At 35.6% G+C, this 20,463-nt stretch overlaps 1 protein-coding gene across 3 annotated transcripts in view; it reads right to left on the reverse strand.

The window, feature by feature from the left end:
• Positions 1-20,463, reverse strand: part of LOC127995297 (cell surface glycoprotein MUC18-like) — a 59,262-nt gene that overhangs the window by 2,136 nt on the left and 36,663 nt on the right. For 2 of the 3 annotated variants that reach the window (XM_052591868.1, XM_052591866.1), the window contains exons 2-15: positions 9,743-9,867; positions 8,773-8,998; positions 8,597-8,667; positions 8,423-8,510; positions 7,109-7,288; positions 6,145-6,272; positions 5,655-5,787; positions 4,618-4,733; positions 4,349-4,490; positions 4,125-4,255; positions 3,889-4,036; positions 3,088-3,126; positions 2,064-2,193; positions 35-164 (exon numbers count right to left, since the gene is read on the reverse strand). In XM_052591868.1, coding sequence (XP_052447828.1) covers positions 35-164; positions 2,064-2,193; positions 3,088-3,126; positions 3,889-4,036; positions 4,125-4,255; positions 4,349-4,490; positions 4,618-4,733; positions 5,655-5,787; positions 6,145-6,272; positions 7,109-7,288; positions 8,423-8,510; positions 8,597-8,667; positions 8,773-8,998; positions 9,743-9,844 — 1,764 coding nt within the window. In that variant the 5' untranslated portion in view covers positions 9,845-9,867. The remainder of the gene's footprint in view (positions 1-34; positions 165-2,063; positions 2,194-3,087; positions 3,127-3,888; positions 4,037-4,124; positions 4,256-4,348; positions 4,491-4,617; positions 4,734-5,654; positions 5,788-6,144; positions 6,273-7,108; positions 7,289-8,422; positions 8,511-8,596; positions 8,668-8,772; positions 8,999-9,742; positions 9,868-20,463) is intronic. The other variant, XM_052591867.1, reaches the window with a different exon arrangement.

Raw genomic sequence — 20,463 nt, forward strand, 5'->3', positions numbered from 1 at the left:
ATCATGGTAACAAGAGTTAAGTACATCTGGTTACCTGGTCATTAGGAGGTTTCTTTTCCCCATTGACGCCCTTCAATAGTACGGACTCCTCCGTCTTCTTTGCCTTCATCTCTACTACGATGTCATCTTTGTTAGTCTTTTCCTTTGTGCTGTAGGCATTAATGCTGTAAAGATTAACACACAGATACACCACACTGCAATATTTGACTGAATAGATGTTTTTCTGTACTTCTGAACTGAAGTATATATGGCATATGCAATTTGCTGTTAGAAAGTTTCATCAAAATGCCTACAAGAAGTGAATCAAAAGTTGTTTCTCATGAAGACCATCTAAATCTAAAGTGAGAACATTTGTTTCTCTAAAGTTTATGCTCAAATGCTTATTTTAGCTGACAAATAAATTGACCCATGTATGAATTTCTATCTATAAACATTAGTAACATAACATGAAATAAACATGAAGCTTTACAGCATTTATTGATCTTGGTTAATGTTCATCTTCATGAACACTATCATTCAAAAGTTTGAGGTCAGTATATATTTTTTTATGTGTTCTTTAATTCAGCAACAATGTATTAAACTGATCAAATGTGACAGGAAAGACATTTCTAATGATACAAAAGACTTCTATTATTTCAATTTGATTTCTTTTTTATTAAAGATTCGCAGAATCTTTGAAAATTTGAATGATTTAAGACAAAATAAGAGAGAACATACGAAATTAATGTTATTTTTATTTAGTAATGTCCTTTTGCAGAAATTATTAAAATAACCCCATTCAAAAGTTTCTTAATAATGGTTCTTAATACTGTGTTCTGTTACCTGATGGTCCTCGACTGTCTTTCTGTTTTGTGATGGTTGTGCATGAGTCCCTTGTTTGTTCTGAACAGTTAAACTGAGCAGCAGTCTTCAGAAAAATCTTTAAGGTCCTGCAGCTTCTTCAGTTTTCCAGCATCTTTGCATATTTGAACCCTTTCCAGCAGTGACTGTATGATTTTGAGATACATCTTTTCAAACTGAGGACATTTGAGGGACTCAAACACAACTATTTAAAAAGGTTCAAGCATTCACTGATGCTCCAGAAGTAAACAAGATGCATTAAGAGCCGAGTGTGAAAACTTTTGAACAGGATGAAGATGTCCAAATTTTGTTGAAATACCTTTTATTTATTCTTATTAATGCCCTTTGGAAGCAACAGAAGATACTTGCATGTTTCCCGCAACACAAATTTAGAACAATTTACCTTGATCTTCAAATTCCAAAAGTTTTCACCCCCGGCTCTTAATGCATCTTGTTTCCTTCTGGAGCAACAGTGAATGAATCATAAAGTCACTGCTGGAAAGGGTTCAAATACACAAAAATGCTGGAAAACCGAAGAATCTGTAGGAGCTGGAGGATTTTTCTGAAGAACAGTGCTCAGTTTAACTGTTCAGAACAAACAAGGGACTCAAGAACGACCGTCACAAACAGAAAGATGTCGTGGTTCATCCAGGTAACCACAGACAGTATTAAGAACCAAGAGTTCCCAAACTTTTCCCAGACCATTTTTTGTCTTGTGGTCTATATGTAAAAATATCTTACTCAGGACAGTACTAAATGAAAAATAAAATTCATTTATGATCTATGATCTCTATTATTTTGTTTAAATAATTCACATTTTCATAAATTCTGCAATTCTCACAAACTTGCATCCCACTGTATATAACATTTAACATTTATAACATTTATGCATTTAGCAGACGCTTTTATCCAAAGCGACTTACAGTGCATTCAGGCTATCAATTTTTACCTATCAATGTGAGTATATACTATATATACTACAATACCATACTGTTAGACATATATATTATTCATTTTAATATATTCTTAGATGTATTTTAATCAAATGATTCTTTTATTTCCTTAATGTAATTTTTGTTGTTTACTTGTTATTAAATATTTATTAATACAGTTTTTCTTGAAACTTTCCCACAGATCCCCTAGCACTTCCTCGCACCCACTTTGAAAACCGCTGTACTAATGTTTACTAAAAATCTGGATAGAAGGGAAAAAGTACTACACACATTTCTTGCTTGCCTGAGCGTCCACAGGGTAACTTGCCCTTTTTATACAGGAAGTAGAAGACACTGCCCAGGACGGCCAGCAACAGGATGCTGACAATAATCACCACAATAATCACTCCACTGTTATCAGCTAGAGAAAAAGAACAACAGATGCCAGCATTAGTATGACTGACTGATATATAGTAACCAATGAACTATTTCCATTTCAACAAGACACTCTTAATTCATGCTGAAATCTAAAAAATGGGCTTTTTAGGCAAAATACAAATGTGAAATACCCTTCTTGATCATGAAAAGGGCTTCTAAAGAACACATAACACTGCAGTTTTTAACAATGGCTGCATCATTTGTATTCAAAACATGTGCCACATGACAAGGACACGTGTACTTTTAAATGACACGAGTTTGGTATGACACATATAATTAGGGTGTTTTAGTAAAGAGTCAAATAAAGCAAATTAAGGAGTGCCATTCCGAGGAAGCGTCATCAAATGCTATAAATAAACAGAGAGAGAAGAAACAATTGTCTGGGAATGAATTTTATGAGTTAAATCTACTCAGTAAAACAGCAGGCCGCCACCACAATCTTCACCATAGTAGTTTAACAGTCTCAGTTGCAGCCCAGCACTTCAAAACATTTGTTAAAATATTCAGATTGAACTAATTATACATTCATCTTGGAAAACATTCAGCACTGGATCTGCCCCTGCAATCTGAAGTAATGTCTGCTTCCATTTTTGCTTGCTTTCTCTCTCTCTCTCTCTCTCTCTCTCTCTCTCTATGACTTCTCTTCACACAGAATTTTAAATATGCCCAGAGGCCGACATGAAGAGCAAGCTAACCGAGTTGCTGTGGAGGCTTTGCCTTATAAAATCTATGAATTATTCAAATACATTAGATGAACTTTCATTGTTTGGTGGGGTTGGATTTTGCAGGGATGAAACGGACTGGGTGTTGATTCAAAGCATACAATCCTTTCTAACAGACATACAGAGTGACAGAAGAGGGGGGAAATAAAAGTTACCCGAGGTTTTTCTAGCCGTTGGAGTCTGGGAGAATGGAACTGGGAGAAAACAACAGACAACATTAACATTTTTAATTGCAAAAAAAATAAATGACAATATTAAATTGCATTAGAAATCTGATAATGAGACATGGTTTTGAGAAGTAAAGAGATTTATAACTTTACAAAAACATGTTAAAATAAGAAACAGCTCAACTGGTTTTAACATTGATAATAATAAGAAATGTTTCTTGAGCAGATTTCAGAATGATTTCTGAAGTACACAGAGGACTGGAGTAATGATGCTGAAAAATTCAGCTTTGCTTCACAGGAATAAATTACATTTGAAAATATATTCACATAGAAAACAGTTATTTTAAAATGTACAATTATTTCACAGTATTACTGCTTTTACTGTATTTTTGATCAACTATATGCAGCCTTGGTGAACAAACGTGATGTAGTGTACTTATACATTTTATAAATTAATAAAAAAAATAATTATATACATAGATAAAATAAGATAAAATATGTATAAAATGTAACAATAACCTAAGTATAGATAGTACATTTATATTAATAGATAATAATAGATATTACAAGAAATATTATGTTCCTAATTCTAATAAATGTGTATAATTAGAATACATTTAGTCTATTATATTCAAGTGTTATATTTAACATGAATAATCAAATATATTATAAAACAAATAATCATCATCATGATTAATAACAGTGATTAATAATTACTAATAATTATTATTATTTAAAGAAAATTATAATCAACTGGATGTGCCTTGATTTTCAGTGTTAGACTCTTACTGCTCTTGATGCTGTACGTCTTGGTCTCTATTCCAAAGTCATTTGTTGAATTGCAGACAGCAATAGTGTGAGTGCTAACTTTAAGAATCACAACGCTGTGGACTTGATCCTCCGTCTCTCTTTTAACCACCTCACGCCAGCTCTGAGACTACAACACACACACATAAACAAGACAAAAGCGTGAGTCCACAGCTCAGTGTAACACGAGCCGAGCGCTGAGAGGAAATCCGTGTTACCTGACTGCCGGTGATGCTCCAGGTGATGGCGGGTCTGGGGTAACCCCTCACCTCACAGCTCAAATTCACCCAAGCCCCGACTTTCTCCGTCAGCTCAATCTCCCTCTCCGCGTCCTTTATCTGAGGGGCGCCTGGAGGAACAGATCCAGTAACTCTTTTAGAAACACTAAAACTAAATATAAAGCTCTTTTGGTGAGGTCAGCACTTGATGGGCTCTTCCTCACCCTGTACGATGATATGGACAGAACCGCTGGTCAGCAGGCCTGGAAGAGACGGTACAGTCACCTCACAGTCGTACTGTCCAGCTGTGTCAAACGTGGCGTCCTGCAGCTGCATTATGTGTCCTCGTCCAACCTCAATCCCATCCTACAAACAAACATGTGCAAACACATGACAAATGGACAGAGTGAAGAGAGGGTCTAAACAGAATGTGGGAGACCGAATGAACGTGTCTAGACTGCTGGAAGATAAGTGAATCACACTGTAGAGTTACCTTAAACCAGACGGTAGACGTCTCTAAAGACGACAGGGCATTGCAGGTGGCTGTCAGACTCTCTCCTTTCAGCATGACCTCGGAGTCTTTGGGCACCACCACAGCTGGGTCCAGATCTAAACACACACACACACACACACACACAAATGGTCAGTAATTCAGAGTAAAAATCTTGTTGTGAGTCTGATCTGAATTATATCAGCTTCATTTGATCAGGGGGAATAAATGATGACTGTTTATTTGAGTTATTTCTTTCATATTGCTCCAGCAAAATATCACTTTTCACTTAAAAATATACTAAAAATTCACTTTTTTTAAATATAATTAAAATAAATCTTTTAATTACAATGATTAATAAATGAATAGAATTAAACCAAATGTATGTATTTAGCAACATAAACAGAAAATGTGAAAGTTTTTTTTTAATTAATAATAATAATAAAGGTTATAACTCATATTGCTGATAATATTTTTGTCATTTGTTTTCAGATTTAAATCCTTTTGAACAAAAGCATTTGTAAAATTAATTAATACAATTTTAGAGTCTGTAAGTTTTTTTTTTTTAAGAAATCTATTATGCTCCCCAAAGCTGCATCTCGAAGTGATACTGTGAAATATTATTACAACTGTTTTATATTTGAATACATTTTAAAATGTAATTTATTCCTCAATTTTCAGCATCATTACTCCAGTCATAAATGTCACATGCTCATTGAAATCATTCTAATATGTTGATTTGCCGGTCAAGAACCATTTCTTGTTATTATCAATAATAAAAGTTGTGCTGCCCATTATTTTAGTAGAATCCGTAATACATTTTTTGGTTTCAATATTTTTATGGATAAATAGAAAGTTCAAAAGATAAATCTTTTGTAACATTCTAAATGTGTCATTACACATACAACTAGTGTCTTTTTTCTTTTGAATGGTTGAGAAAATGTTAAGTGTCTACAAACTTGGCACCAGTACTGACAGATGATTCGATTACAGTGGTGTTACTGTGTGTGAGAACATGAGAAGCTGAAGGTTGGACTCACAGTGTACAGTGACCTGTAGGGTGTCCACCACCTCATCACGGTCCAGAGAGTGACATTCATACGCACCGCTATCTGCACGAGACACTTCCTTCAGAACCAGCAGCCCCTGAGAGGAATCCAGCTCCACATCTGACTGTCATGAGCAGGACACACAGAAGACTGTGAATGTTTATCATACTGTAATTAAGATTTCCTTACGACTCATTCAATGATATTTAGTGTGTTTGTAGAATTTAGAAGTGAAATTAAAAGTGGTCTGCCATCTGCATCATTTGAGAACCACTGTTGAAAAATCATCTTGTCATTATGTCATTAAAACAAATGCATATTAAACGTACTTAGAGCTGCTTAAAGTCAGTAATGGTACTGTTCCCTCTGTGCATATGAAGCACATTGCCCGGCCCAGACGTCCTTCTTCTGAATGCTTTACAGCCACCCATTCAGAAACAAACGAGTCCAAATAAAAGAGAAAAAAAGAGACTATTCTCACTTGTTCTCGGTTGAAAATGATGGGTGCTGGGGGGTTCCCATCGCCTTGACAGTGGATCTTCACTTTGTCCCCCTCTTTGACCAAGCCCTCAGGCCATTCTTTCCATATCTTCACGCTGGTCGTGGGGTCTATGTGACATACGCACATACACAAAGAGCAACAGGCCATGAATTTTATTTCATTCAAATGTATCTGGCCAAGGCAACATAATTCTCATACTCAGTTATTACTGTAAGTCAGTGCTGGCAAAGCAAAGACCTTTGTAGCTGTATCACAATAAACACAACTCAAAACAGAGTTTACCATTAGCAGTGACCAGTGCTGGGTACTAACTCATTACATGTAATCTGGATTATGTAATATGTTAAACAAGTAATTTGTATCGTTCACATATTAAATTAGTAACTTGCGAAACCCCTGAAGTTCTTAGAAGTGATATCTAATGCACTTCTAGTTGTTGATAGCAAACAATGGATCATATTTCCTTTCTCTTTCTTTTTTTACATCAGTGTGGTATAAATTATTCCTCTTTAAATCAATGTGACTTGAGTCAAAAGTAATCTAAAAATAGTCAACAGAAGTAGTCTTATTAGATTACCTAAAATGTGTAATGTGTTACGTTACTAACTACAATTTGTCTCATATGATGTTTAATCAGTAAGGGGCTATGTTTGTAAGTAATGTACCCAGCACTGCCTGTGACACACGAAAGCTATCTGAAATATAAAAAACATGAAACAGTCAAAAACACGTCATTTTCTACAAAGACATGTTAGATCTGTTAGATCTAATGCCATCGTTTAACCTTAGAGGGATTTCGGACCAATGAGATCTCTTAGTGGGCGGAGCTATTCAGCAGAATGCAGGAGATACAAAAGCCCAAGCATCCAAATGTTATTTAGCTTGTCCCAGCTGCAAAAATATACCACATTCCACTTCATCAAAAACTCATAAATGAACTTACAATGAACTGTAATATTGATGCCTTTGGACTCGGATGTCCTGACAGCTCCTGGGACAAAATAGCTGACTTCACAGGAAAAGTGGGCGTCTTTGTCTTCCTTGGTCACCTTGTAATGCAATTCACTCTGCACTGTATATAGACCACTGAATTCCTTCGTCACTAGTGTTACCACGTTCGCCACTGACATGAAACACGCACACAACCAGACATACATTCACATTAGTGGCAATATTTAAGAGGAAACATTTCCTAATTCTTCATATAGACTCTGCTGGAAAAACCAGGTCATACAATCTTTAGGAGTCTAGCAGGTTTTTTAACAGTGTTGCTTGTCCAGTGTGGTCTACCGGCTCAAAAGAGCTTGACCAAGATGGACTACCAGGCCAGTAAAGGTTCCTCCAGTCCAGCTGACCAAACAATGAACACAGCCCGGACCAGCTAATGACCTAATAACCAGCTACAACTCTGTCCACAACTCAGGACAGAATTTTCTTCATTGGGGATTAAACGGATTGTGAATAATAGATTTTTTAATCAATATAAGCTGATATTAGACAATGAATTGTGTATGCTCATTCACCCTATTTCTGCATGCAGATTTCCTTAATTGTCATCTAACACTCACTTAAAATTATACAGCTCATTGTTATCTTTAGCTAATCTCAAATTGAATATATATATATATATATATATATATATATATATATATATATATATATATTTCAGACTGTACATTATAATACTGTGATGCCTTAAATTCTTTTGTGGTATTTAAAATAACTTATTTTAGCTTTTTAGTTTTTTATTTTATTTTTATTATTATTATTTGGACAAGAATTTAAAACCAAAATTTGCACCCAATTTGCTATTTATTTATCTGCCATTTGTTGGTTAATGGCCACCACATATAAAAATAATTTTCAGATTAAATGTATTCAGCTTATTAGAATTTTAATATATCTACATCATAAGTCTCAGAGGTGAAAGAAGTTGTCGCATTTTGAAGTAAAATAACACATATAAATCCTTTTTTATAAATATATTGTACACTCATGATCCTTGCACAATAAGAAAAGAAAGGTTCGTTTTGATTTCATGTTTACTCTAGGCTAGATTTTTCATAATATTTAATAATAAAAAAACAAACATTAGGACGCTTGTCTAGAAATTTATTCATATAAATTAATATTATTATTATTGCTCGAAATTATATTAGAGCTGAATTATAAAGCAAAATGAATGATGATAATATTACAGATAAAAATATATAGATAATAAATGTGTCAGTGATGGGGTCTGTATCATTTCACTCACAGCCAGTGGTGGGGTGGATGGGGATGTGATCCCGGTACCATGTGATGTTTGGCTTGGGAAAGCCTTCTCTGGTCTCACAAGATGCAATCTAACCAAATAAAAGACGTGTAAGCTTAAACCCACCATACAGTATATGACTCACACAAACATAACAAATATCCATCTGTGATGTACCTTCAGTGGGGAGTCACCGGACACAGAAACTCCAGAGAGGACACCTTCAATCACAGGAGCCTCTGGGGGGTCTGAAAACAGACAGTTTTAGTATTTATACTTAGAAACTGAGGAAAAGAAGCAACGATATTAGGGCATGTAGTGAGAATGTTCAACTGACTGGAGTGGAGACTTACCAAAAACCTTCAAGAGAGTCCTGCCCTCTCCATTGCCTGCTGCCAAACCACTGACCTGACAGAAAAACTCTCTTTCATCAGACAGCTTAACGTCCTGAATGGTCAGAGTTTCTCCATCACTGTTTGATAGCACACTGATACGATTGCTGTAGCTCGTGTCCTCGTCCACCTTCTGCATGGTCAGGTCGCTGTAGGAGATCCTCACCCGGTGACCTTCACGCTCCCGCTGAGGATGATGGGAAGTTAAACTTTGACTTTTGAATAATTTTAATGTCAGCCAGGCAAAATGTAAAAATATCAGCAATTAAACTGCAGATATCCAGAAATATTAAAGTGTTAGCTGACGCAAAAATGTAAGATCTGTCATAATACTGTATATTCATCCTCATATCATTCCAAACCCATAAGACTTCCATTTATCTTGAACTGTTTCCATTCATATAATTCTAATATTCTTTCATCATTTGGTCCATCTATTGAAAGTCCATGCAACCAAAAAATTCACACACAAAAAAAACAAAGTACACGCAGTAAAAGACATTGTAAAAGTGGTTTAATCCAAGCCTTCTGACTTTATTGCAATATAAACATTGATTAACATACATAGAGCTCATCAAATATAGTAAACCAAAGCTCTAACATACTTGCTTGTTGTCACACAAACATGTTTGAGTTTCTGCAAGAAACAATGAAGTTTATTCTCAAACACCAAACAAGTCTAGTTGAGCTTCGGTTTATCATATTAAATATTGTCTACGCGTGCTGATCAATGTTTCTATGTGAATAAAAGCCTAAATTTAATCTGTTCTCCACATAAAGCGATTGCATCACTATAGGAGACTTGAATTAAACTGGATTACGTTTACAAATCTTTCAGGTTTCTTTAGAATATCTTAATCTGTGGTTGAAGATGAACACAAGTCCCTTTAAATCAAATTAGTGAAAGAATCTTAGAGCTTATAGGACTCACCACAAACCACTGGACCATGACCATCGTGGGCTTCTCAGTGAAGGTGTACAGGCAAGGGATCTCTGCAGATTCATCCATGTAAACCTCTACAGTGTCCTCCATCCTCAGATCCACTAGCGCCCAAGCTGCCAAAGTAAACACATCGAGATTGTGTGCTTGATGTCCAATGAGAACAACATTAACAAGCTTTTAATGCATTTTAGATTGCACACTAATGTTTAAGCCACAGCCTAAGAGAAAACTCAATTACAATCCTATTAATGTACAATGCACAGATCTATTTATAGCAAAATGCATATTCAAATTAGCCAATATATTTAGTAAACAAATACACAAGGGACATAAGAGGTCCAGAACTTGACTGAGGAATGTTTAAGTTCTGCAGAAGTTTTTGTAATTCTGCAGGCAGATTCTCTGCAGCATTGCTGATGACCCAGATTTGTAGATGCATTGATCTTGCAGAAGCTGAAGCCTAAATCGCCCTGGCTCAGCTTCACATGGCTGGCAATATTACTTTGAAGAATGCTCTAGGCCAGCATACCACATCAGCACTGACTGAATCACGGGAAAATAGGAAAAATCATTAACTCCATACAAGTCATTTTCCATATGAGCTATAACATGTTATGGCTCTTGAATGCATTTTCATAGAAAGCAGGAGATAAAACATGGCCCATTAGCTTAGTTCATAATGCATAAAGTGTATTATCTTTGCAGGAATATGAAAAACTATGAATGTACATTTTAGATGTTAAGCTGAATCTTACAAAAATATGTCCAGGTCCATTTTAGGAACAATACGACTGTTTGCATACAGAAATGTTTTGTGTTTAAAGTTTCATTTAAATGTTTGCCGTTTCCGTCTCCTTCCCGTGACTATGAAGGTTTTTATATATTGCTACAAAGACATTGTAAAGACATTTAACAAAAAAAAATTTTGTCATCAAAGAAATAAATGGCATTTTAATATATACGAAAATAGAAAGTAATTATTTTATATTTTAATAATAATATTCCACAATATTTATTGTATTTTAAATCAAATGAATAGAGCATTGGTGAGAAAACCTATTTTAAAAATCAATAATACATTTTACTAACCCCAAATGTTTGAATAGTATTCATTCATTCATTAAATTTCAATGTGACACAAAATAAGATGTTTAGCCAAATGTACCGAGCTGCTCTTTTCCATACAACAGAAGTAAACAGGGACTGGGTTGGTCCAATGTTTAATAGTACCAAAATATATGGCTCAAGTACTACATCTCAAGTCTTCTGAACCCAGACAATAGCCTTGTGTGTGAAAAAGACCAAAATATGAGTAAATGAAGACGTGGGTGAACTATTCATCTGGAATCCTCCCAGTCTTTACTTCCTGGCAGCCTCTTTTGTGGCAGCATTGAGGTTTTGAGGGTCAAACACAGACCTGCCAGCAGCTGCCACCACACCAACTGAAAAAATACAGACTAAGTGTCTTTGTTTGTGATGATTATATTTGGCAGCACACCTTCAATGAAGCACGGGGAAAGAACAGCATTTTTAAAAACAAGAACCAGATTTTGTAACCACAAGAATGATTTCAATCTGAAAATCTTTGTCTGACTCAGACATGAGCGATACCATTCATCTTCACATCTTCCATTCCTCAGATATCTGCGATCAAAACAACCGTCCAGCCACTGTGACTTTTCAAATGTCACTCTCTGCCCTCAACGCCCTTTTAATATCAAAAGAAAGTCATTTGTTCCTCCCTTCAGCCCTTCCGTCTCTCTGCAACCTGCTCTCTGTCTCTCTCTCGCTCTTTCTCTCAGCATGCAGTAAATAGGCTCGGACTGAAAGGCCTCCTTTTTAATTGGAAACATCTGGGAAGCAGGGAGCTGGACTTGTGGGGTGCCGTGGAGACGGGTTATTATGGGATTTCCACGTCCTTGGCGAGTGACTGGTGGAGGAGAGAGACGTTGGCAAGGGTTCAGGGGTGAAGCGGCTTCACAACAACCTCATCGCTCATCTCCCTCCCCTCAGCGGTATGAGGTCAGTGGCACAGCGACTGCTGGGAAGGAGGCGATCTGGCTGTCAACAACACCCGAGATGGGTTGCCCTCAGAGCTCACGGTGTGTTTGTGATTGAATGATCAACGAGACATTTGTTTTGTACAATTTCAGCTCAACACTGCTAAAAATCATACCCTTAATCAACATCTTTGTTCAAAAATCAATCACTTGTTCAGGGGTGAGTTTCCCAAAAGCACCATTAGCAAACAACAGTTCAGTTGACACCAATATAGTTCAACAATTATACAGTGTTTAGAAGTGTCTTGTTATCTGACACAGATTATGCTCTTGAGCACAGTAAACAAGCTAACATGCAGTACAGTCCATATCTTTTATTCAATTCTATGCATCCCAATGATACATTTTTGGAATTTGTATGTGCACGATTGTGCAAGGGAACCCTGGTGCATTATGTGGGACCAATGAATCAAACCATTAAATGGTTAGTTCCCCCAAAAAATGTTTCTTAAAAAATAAATAAAAGTATTGACCATAATGAAATATTAATGAATTAGGAAAATATTACCATAACATTTTAGTGGCTACATTTTTATTAAAACATTCACTTTATTCAATTTAATCATGGCCATGTTTTATGAATTCGTTCTGTCTATATATATATTTTTTATTTCATCCTTGCATGTTGTGTGTGAGGCTCCTAAGATATAACAATGGGTAAAGATGCTTTTTGGACCCAGATGTTGCAGCTAACAGCAGGGGCTAACAGCCATGCTAACCAACAAACCTCTGAACCCATGAATTTATCAAAAAGAGAAAACTGACCATGGAGGAAGACAGTTTGCGCTAACGCCTGCTATACTTCTCCTTGTGGCAATTCTGAGAATGCAACACAACACAACCTTCAGATTGCGTCATGAAGTCAAGCTTACATTTGAAAATAAAAATAATAATATCTGCCAATAAACCCAAATAAAAATACAATTATCATACTTTATTATATTACACCATTTCAAAACAAATAATTTAAAAAAATATTCAATTTGCTTATTGAGTAAATTAATTTAGCTTTAAATGTTTATTTAATTAATTTTTATTATTATTCAAATTTTTAATATTTAGTTTTTTAATTATGAACAAGCTATGGACTATAAACACATAATTTCACAGATACCTCAGTTCATATGTGGATGTTGCGATATTTTTAGTAAAAATCTGAAGACATACACGTTTACAACACATCTAATACCATAACCATAGTTTTTCGCCTATATATAGCTGATCGTAATTACTTCAGACTAACCCCAACCAACATTATGCCTCTAAAAATGAATTATTACATATTCAGAATTTTAAAAAACTTACTTTATATATAGATAATTTTAACATTTTTGCCCGATTTTGCAGCATTTTTGGACAATTTGGTTCCTAAAGTGCAGCTAAGTGAACCCCCCGACACACAAAGCCTTATTAAACTCAGTCACATCCCGTTGGTCCCATTCTGCATTCACAGCCCATTTTCAGGGCTGCTGCCTTCCTCCCTCACCCCCTCCCTGTAGAACCCCACCCCTGCCGAGAGCTGCTGCCTCACTCATTGTGACTAAGACGCTGGCCCTATTTGCTCAGACCTCTCTGTCCTTTAACACAGCTTCACTGAAGCCCCCCAACTGCGTCCATCCACCCATGGCCTTTCAATTACATGCCATTGTTCCCACACCTGGGGAACAAATCTCCTTCTCCCTGTCTGTCTCCATCCCTTATCTAAGATTAAAGCATCCTGAAGTATCTCACATTCATCCCTGTTTAAGTAGTCAGGTAAACAGAAAGGTGAAAAGAAGTTCATTGTGTGCCCCAAGTGGGGTTTTTCTTATCATTTCCAACAAACATTTTTGAAATAGCCTGGAACAAACAAGTTAACAATGATTTTTCCTTAAACATGGCTGGCTAATCGGATTAGCAAATGTGCAGAATATCTTGTCAGAGGAGATCTGAAGCAAAGACCTACATGATGTTTTCTTATCTGAGATAGAGAAAGAGGGGTCAGTGAGAGTGTCTTAAATAACGAGCTTTTAAAAATCTAGTTTAAAAAACATCTGCCAAGTCCTTAGGAATGTACGCATTGTATTTAAGTTGGTTTCATGTATGTGTGTTTTTTTTAAAAGAGGTCATATAACGTTGCTAAAAAGAACATTATTTTGTGTATTAGGTGTGATGCAATCTGTTTATGTGGTTTAAGGTTTAAAAAACACATTATTTTCCATATAATGTATATTATTGTTTGGCCTCTATGCCTCACTTTCAGAAACACAAACATTTTTACAAAGCTCATCATTCTGAAAAAGCGAGGTGTGCTCTGATTGCCCAGCAATCCTGTGCATTGTGATTGGCCGAATGCCTCAAGCGTGTGATGGAAATATTACACACATTTGAATATTTGGGTTGAACTGTTCTGGAAGAGTGTTGTAAATACAACTTAACCACTGGTTTCTACTTGTGTCCTCTTTAGGAAGGCAAAACAAAGTAGTTTCACAAAACACACGAAACACACAGCGACTCCAAAACATAGCGGCGGCAGCAACAGAGAGAATAAAATTTACGCCTTCTTTCTTTGCGTGAACATTTGGGCGGCATTATGCAAATCTTCCCACATTATGACGTGGACATGTGGGGGGGGGGGGGGGGGGGGGTGTTAGAACGAGCTGTTTTAGGGGGGGGAGTATCTGATATAATTTCCTCTTGTACTTTGCATGGTTGCACTTGTTACTTGCAACATATGACTCTGATTTGTCAAACAAAGGTTTTTCAAATATTAATAAGCAGTTTTGTTACAAGTAAATTCTAAGAGATAATAATAATAAAAATATTATGCTGTTCTACTTTTTGAGGCTACTTTTATAATATGCTAAGAATGTCATAAGTAAAAAAAAAAGTTTGGTAACACTTAAGATTAGTGAATTAGTGAACACTATTCACTATTAACTAGCTGCTTCGCATTTATATTACCAGCATATTGGCTGTTTGCTAATACTTATAAAGCAGATATTAATGCCTTATTATCCCTTACTTCTACCCAATACTTCGACATAACAACAGCAACTACTTGATATCAATAAGCAGTAAATAAGAATTTATTGAGGGAAAATTCTTATATAGTGAATATGTGTACCCTAAAGTGTTTTTTTTATATTTATGTCCTCTCAAAGTTTTTTTTTTATTTATAAGTTTTTTTAAATACATTTATAGAAAAGTGTTTTCAAGATAATGTATGTACAAAGTTAATGTATTGACCAATCCAGACCAAACAATGTGTCATGTCACTGACCCAAAGTAACACTTAGACAGAGAAGAGACAGATACCTAAAGCCCATGTACGACAAACCACTGCTCTGTATTATTAACATACGGGACAGTTGGTCTGCGTACCCTGCAAACCCACGTCTGGAAACCACTAGTGAATATTTGGACGTGCTGACAGAGTTTCAAATAACACGAGTAAGGATGCCTGAAACCACATTGTTTGCACAGGATGATGACTAGCTAGTGTGTGTCTGTGCGTGTATAAGAACGCAGGGGTGGAGAAATTGTGGGCCACAAGCTGAAAGCGAGTTCCACTAAAAACCAAGATATCCTAACAATGGGATACGCTTCCACAATAATACTGCCACATATACATTGTGTCCCTGTTTCCCAAACAAAAGTGGACAGTAGTCACAACATCAGTCTGTCTTCTCATCAAAAAAGAAGACCAGCTTCTGTTTCAGCCCCAGCTGAGCTGAAATACATCTCCAGCTGATCTTTATTAGCAGTGTGACTCTGCAAGCAAACACAAACTCCCTCCCTCTCACTGAGCTCCGAGGAGACTCGAGTTTCCAGACAGTCAGTCTTCAATGATCTGTGATAAGTAAATGAGGCTCATCTATCTTTTTGAATAGAAAGGGCTTTGTGTTGCCAATATGAGAAACATTTAAAAACAAAGTTAAAGCTAAAGTAGTATTTGACCACAAAACAAAAGTTCTCTCATAAGTAACCTAACTTTACAAAGAGGGCTGCATTACTTTAGGGGAAAAATGTGTGATTAAATATATATATATATATATTTAAAATGTAATAAATAATAAATAATTTACAGTACCACTGTAAAATTTCAATTATTTATTTTCTCATTATTTACATTGTTTAATTTAATTGTGCAGCCCTACTTACACACCAGATTCATTTTCTGTTTTCACAACACAAAAGGAATTATTTTAAGCATATTTTAATTAGAACACACATCAAATGTAAGTCTACATTTCAAAGTAATATATTTTTTTGAATGCAAGAAATTGAAATCCATTTTGGTGTTAATTTGAATTTGGTGTCAATTGGTGTATTTTGTAATAATTAATAAATTAATAGACATTAAATATTGATTTGAGTGGGAATTATTTTATTGCTTACTTTTATAATATACTAAGATTGTCCACTCAGAATCTAGTAAGCAGAGCACTGCTAGAAACACTGTGTATATTCTGAACTATTTAAAAAATACCAAAACTTATTTTAAAAAGACATCGGTGAAAAAGATATGATGCATCCAGACATTTTATGCCAGGTTTGACTACTTGTGACCTTCATGTGATGTTTAAAATGAACCCAATCAAGAGCTGTGGCATATGGCTTTAGAAGACTTGGACTTTAGCACACAGGTCATATGGAGCCTTTTTATGGTGCTTTTTTAGGGCAAGAGTGTGAACCACCATCCATTTTCATTGTACATAAAAGAGCAAGTGAACTCTTGTGTTGCACAGAAAAAAATAATATTAATCATACAGGTATGGAATGACTCATTTTTGGGTTCATTTAAAAAAATTTTTGGCTAAACTACCCCTTTAAAAACATCTCTGTGCTGTGTTCTGTTAGCTTTATGCTGTGAACAGGCTGGTTTTCAACATGGTGCCCACCCTCCCCCTCTGGCACTATTGTGTCACAACAGACCTCCTATATAGATCGCATTAGTATGACTGAGCACCAAATGAACCTCTATGTTAGATCTGTTGAGTGGACTGTTTTCTCAAAGATAGCCTGCCCACTGAAGGACTCACTAATCTTGAGTCTCAGTGTCAATTGCTGCCGTTTGATCTAGAAATCCAAGTAAAGTTTGCTAATCTATAGCTTCAGGCCTTCTAAATCAAGGCTCTTTCACCTGTGTCTTTAAAGTGTGTTGAGTTGGGAATCCGTAAGCCTTGTGAGAGAAAGGTGAAGAGTATTGGAGAAAGGCAAGCGTGACCTACTCTGGGACAGAGAAGGAATCACCAGTCACAGCCAACACGCACCTGGGATCAAAGAGGTCACACACACACACACACACACACTTACTGCCTCACTGCCCACCTCCTAAATGACTTAACAGGGGAAAGGTGTCCAATTTTATTTATTTTCTGCATTTGATGAACTGGTGTAATATGAATTCAATCCAGTCATACTACATCCAGAATGCTGGTATTCTTATGTGACCTACAATGTTAGTGTTGTCATTTACAAATAAACAACTCCTTTCTTGTGGATAGTTCACTCAAAAATGAACCCTTATGACTTTATTTTCTGGAACACAAAATTGTGTTAATGTTATAGTTAGTTAAAGTTAATGGGGTCCAATCTTCATTTGCTTTCCATTGACACAAGTCATAAAGGTTTGAAACAACATATGGGTAAATAAATTATGACAAAGAATTCAGTTTCAAAGTTAGAAATTAATTATTCTATAATTAAAAATTTAAGTAATTATTTAAAAAAAGACTGTTGAGTGTAATCTTCATCAAACAATAAACATACTATTTTAATAGTGTTTATTATAATTTTGTGATGCCTAAATTTACTTGCAAAATGATTGGTTTTATGTTTTTAGTGCTGTATTATTAATTTATTAAGAGAAAATAGCGGAACTTTGATATTAGGCATTTATCTGTTTTTGGTCATAACAGGAAAATAGCAGTATCTGTCAGAATTTTTATATATGTTCATCCTTACTTGAATGTTTATTTCTCAGTAGAATTACAATCATTTTTTTTTTTAAATCAATACAAGTTGACTTTTCAAAAATGATTTACTGTAAAGTATCCAAAAACAAGTATGCAGCAGATTGTGGGATATCATAGGCAGCAAAGGTTACAAAAATCAACCTGTATGTGTATCTTATGCTAATACACAAATAGTCAAACTAACATCAGTTAGATCTAAGAAACTTCCCACAATGCTAAGTATGCACAAACATGCATGCACAGATGCACACATTATCTGTGTGGCCTCCAAATCTGGTCTAAATAAAAAATCAAAGATCTGAAATGTGCACAGTTACTCAAAGCCTTTTAAAACTTTGTTTTGTTGTTGTTGTTGTTTTTTGGTCACCACTGACATCCACTGTATGAAAAAAATCAACATTTCTCGAAAAATAGCTAGTACTCCAAATGTTCACAGAATTTTTGGGTGAACTATCTCTTTAATAATAAAAAGTTCTATGCAACATTTACAGTATTTCTGCTAGCAACAGGGCATTATCAGGGTTGTCTCATTATCATTTATTTCAAACTCCTGTGATAACAAGCCAGACTTAATGCATCGTTAATTTGCTGTTTTTCATGACAAATTTAGCAAAATATTGTTGAGACTGCTGTTTCTAAAAGATCGAAATTACTCCCTCCGGAGCATCACGCCTCCTCGTGAATATTTCAGCATATGTATGCAAGCTAAGCACCCTTCAAGAGTAATATTAATGTTTTATTTACAGACAACATACTGTAGATATGCTACTGAATCTGAATTCTCTTCACTGAGTATCCAGTGAGATATAGTAGATTTATGGCGATCTACATTCAGTGAAAATCTTGCATTCAAGACAAAATGATTAAGCTGCAAATGTTTAGTGCACAATAAAATCAAGTTTAAATGGTGTTTGAATGCTTTGTGTTTTGCAGTGATCTCTACATACTATTATTCAGTACAATGTCAGCACACTGGGATGATGCTCTGGGCCTTTATACAGTAGGCTGATCCAGCTGAACACCACATCTGATCCCAAGAGGCCAATCAAAACCTGATTAACATTACAAAGGAGGCCAATCAGGAATATCCCCCCAGGCTCATTAAATAATAACTGCTCTATTACAAGCCCCTGATGAGGGTGAAACTATTTGCCCAATGGGGCAGAACCACAAGTGAGAATTCCATGATAAAATTCCTTTCCACCTTTTTATCCCATGACATGAGTATGAGCAAATTAGACTCAAAATTTCTTCTTCTTTCAAAAGCAACATGATGTAAAACTACATTTTTATATTTTCTGAAAGAAACATGAATGATTCTTAACGACACAATACTTGGCCACAATTCTATGGTGCTGACAGAAAATGTAACATATTTGTACAGCCATTAAATATCGTCTTTACATTGACTTAACATTGAAATTATTCGCGCTAGAGGCTCTTTTCTTGTTTGGTGTGAATGCAGCATAAGAGGTCGCTTTCGACGTCACTGGGTCTTATAGGCGCGTAAAATTGCTGGTATTTTCTGTCTAGCTTTCGCAACGCATACTGTACTTTCGGAAATCTTTATTTTCTTTTTTTGCTTGTTTGTGAGTTTTGTTACATCTATATTTTTAATTGTTTAATTATTTTAAAATTGATAGTGTGCATATTTGGTTAAAATTGATTCCCTATTTTCATTTTCGAAACTTTTTTTGGTTGGTCTGATCGATTGTGCAATCGATTTTCGAACTAAAAGTGACAGCTCTAGTTCCTGGTTCCTGCGGTGGAAACACACAGAGTACCAGGCCAAAGTCCCTAGCTCCTGGGTAAAGTTCCTGCGGTGGAAACAGGGTATTAGTTCAGGGATATGTACAGCCATTACAATAAAATGAAATAATATATTAATTTGCCTTTTTTATTTAAATTTTAACATATAAAAATTAAATTCAGACCAAAGATTACCTGTTAGATTTAACCAAAACGAATAATATTTTATGTTTAACCACCAAAGAGACATCAGAGCCAGCGGCACATATCAGAAGGTCTAGCTGAGGTGAAGCTGCTTTCAGCGTATCCATGAGGACTGAGCTCCCGCTGATCACATGCAGCTCACATCTCTGAACTCAGCGAAACACAGTTTTAAATAGGCGCTGTCTTTATAAATAAACCACAGATTTGAGTTTTAAACAACTACATTCTCGCCTGAAATACTTTTTAAATTAATTTACAGGACACAATAACAGTACTATTTTGAAAATGACGGAATAAATGGTGGTTGAAATCACAATGCTGCGTGAACTCAACCAATCAGGATGTTTACCACCCAAGTCCCGACCCCAAAAGTTCCGGAACTTTGAAAAAGTACCACCTCGCCAGCAAGGACTTTATATTAATAGGTTCATTTTTAATGAAGAATTTAAAAATGTAATCACAGCTGACCATTTGAATATAATACCATAAAATGTTAAAAGATTGAACAAAAACTGGAGAAAAAAAACCTTCTTGTGCATTTCATATTTTATACCTTCATATCTGTTAAGACACTCAGAAAACAAACGTGGCATTTCAGAGGAAAGTGAAGGTTTTTTTCATGTTATCTTCTCTTAAAAATCACACCATGGAGTATAAGCTTTGCTGACATTAAACAGAGAAGGTCAGGTAAAACGAGACTTAAGACAAAACCTATATCAGCCGCTCCGGCTCTCTG

Source organism: Carassius gibelio, chromosome A5 (assembly GCF_023724105.1).
Source record: "Carassius gibelio isolate Cgi1373 ecotype wild population from Czech Republic chromosome A5, carGib1.2-hapl.c, whole genome shotgun sequence".
NCBI classification, from domain to species: domain Eukaryota; kingdom Metazoa; phylum Chordata; class Actinopteri; order Cypriniformes; family Cyprinidae; genus Carassius; species Carassius gibelio.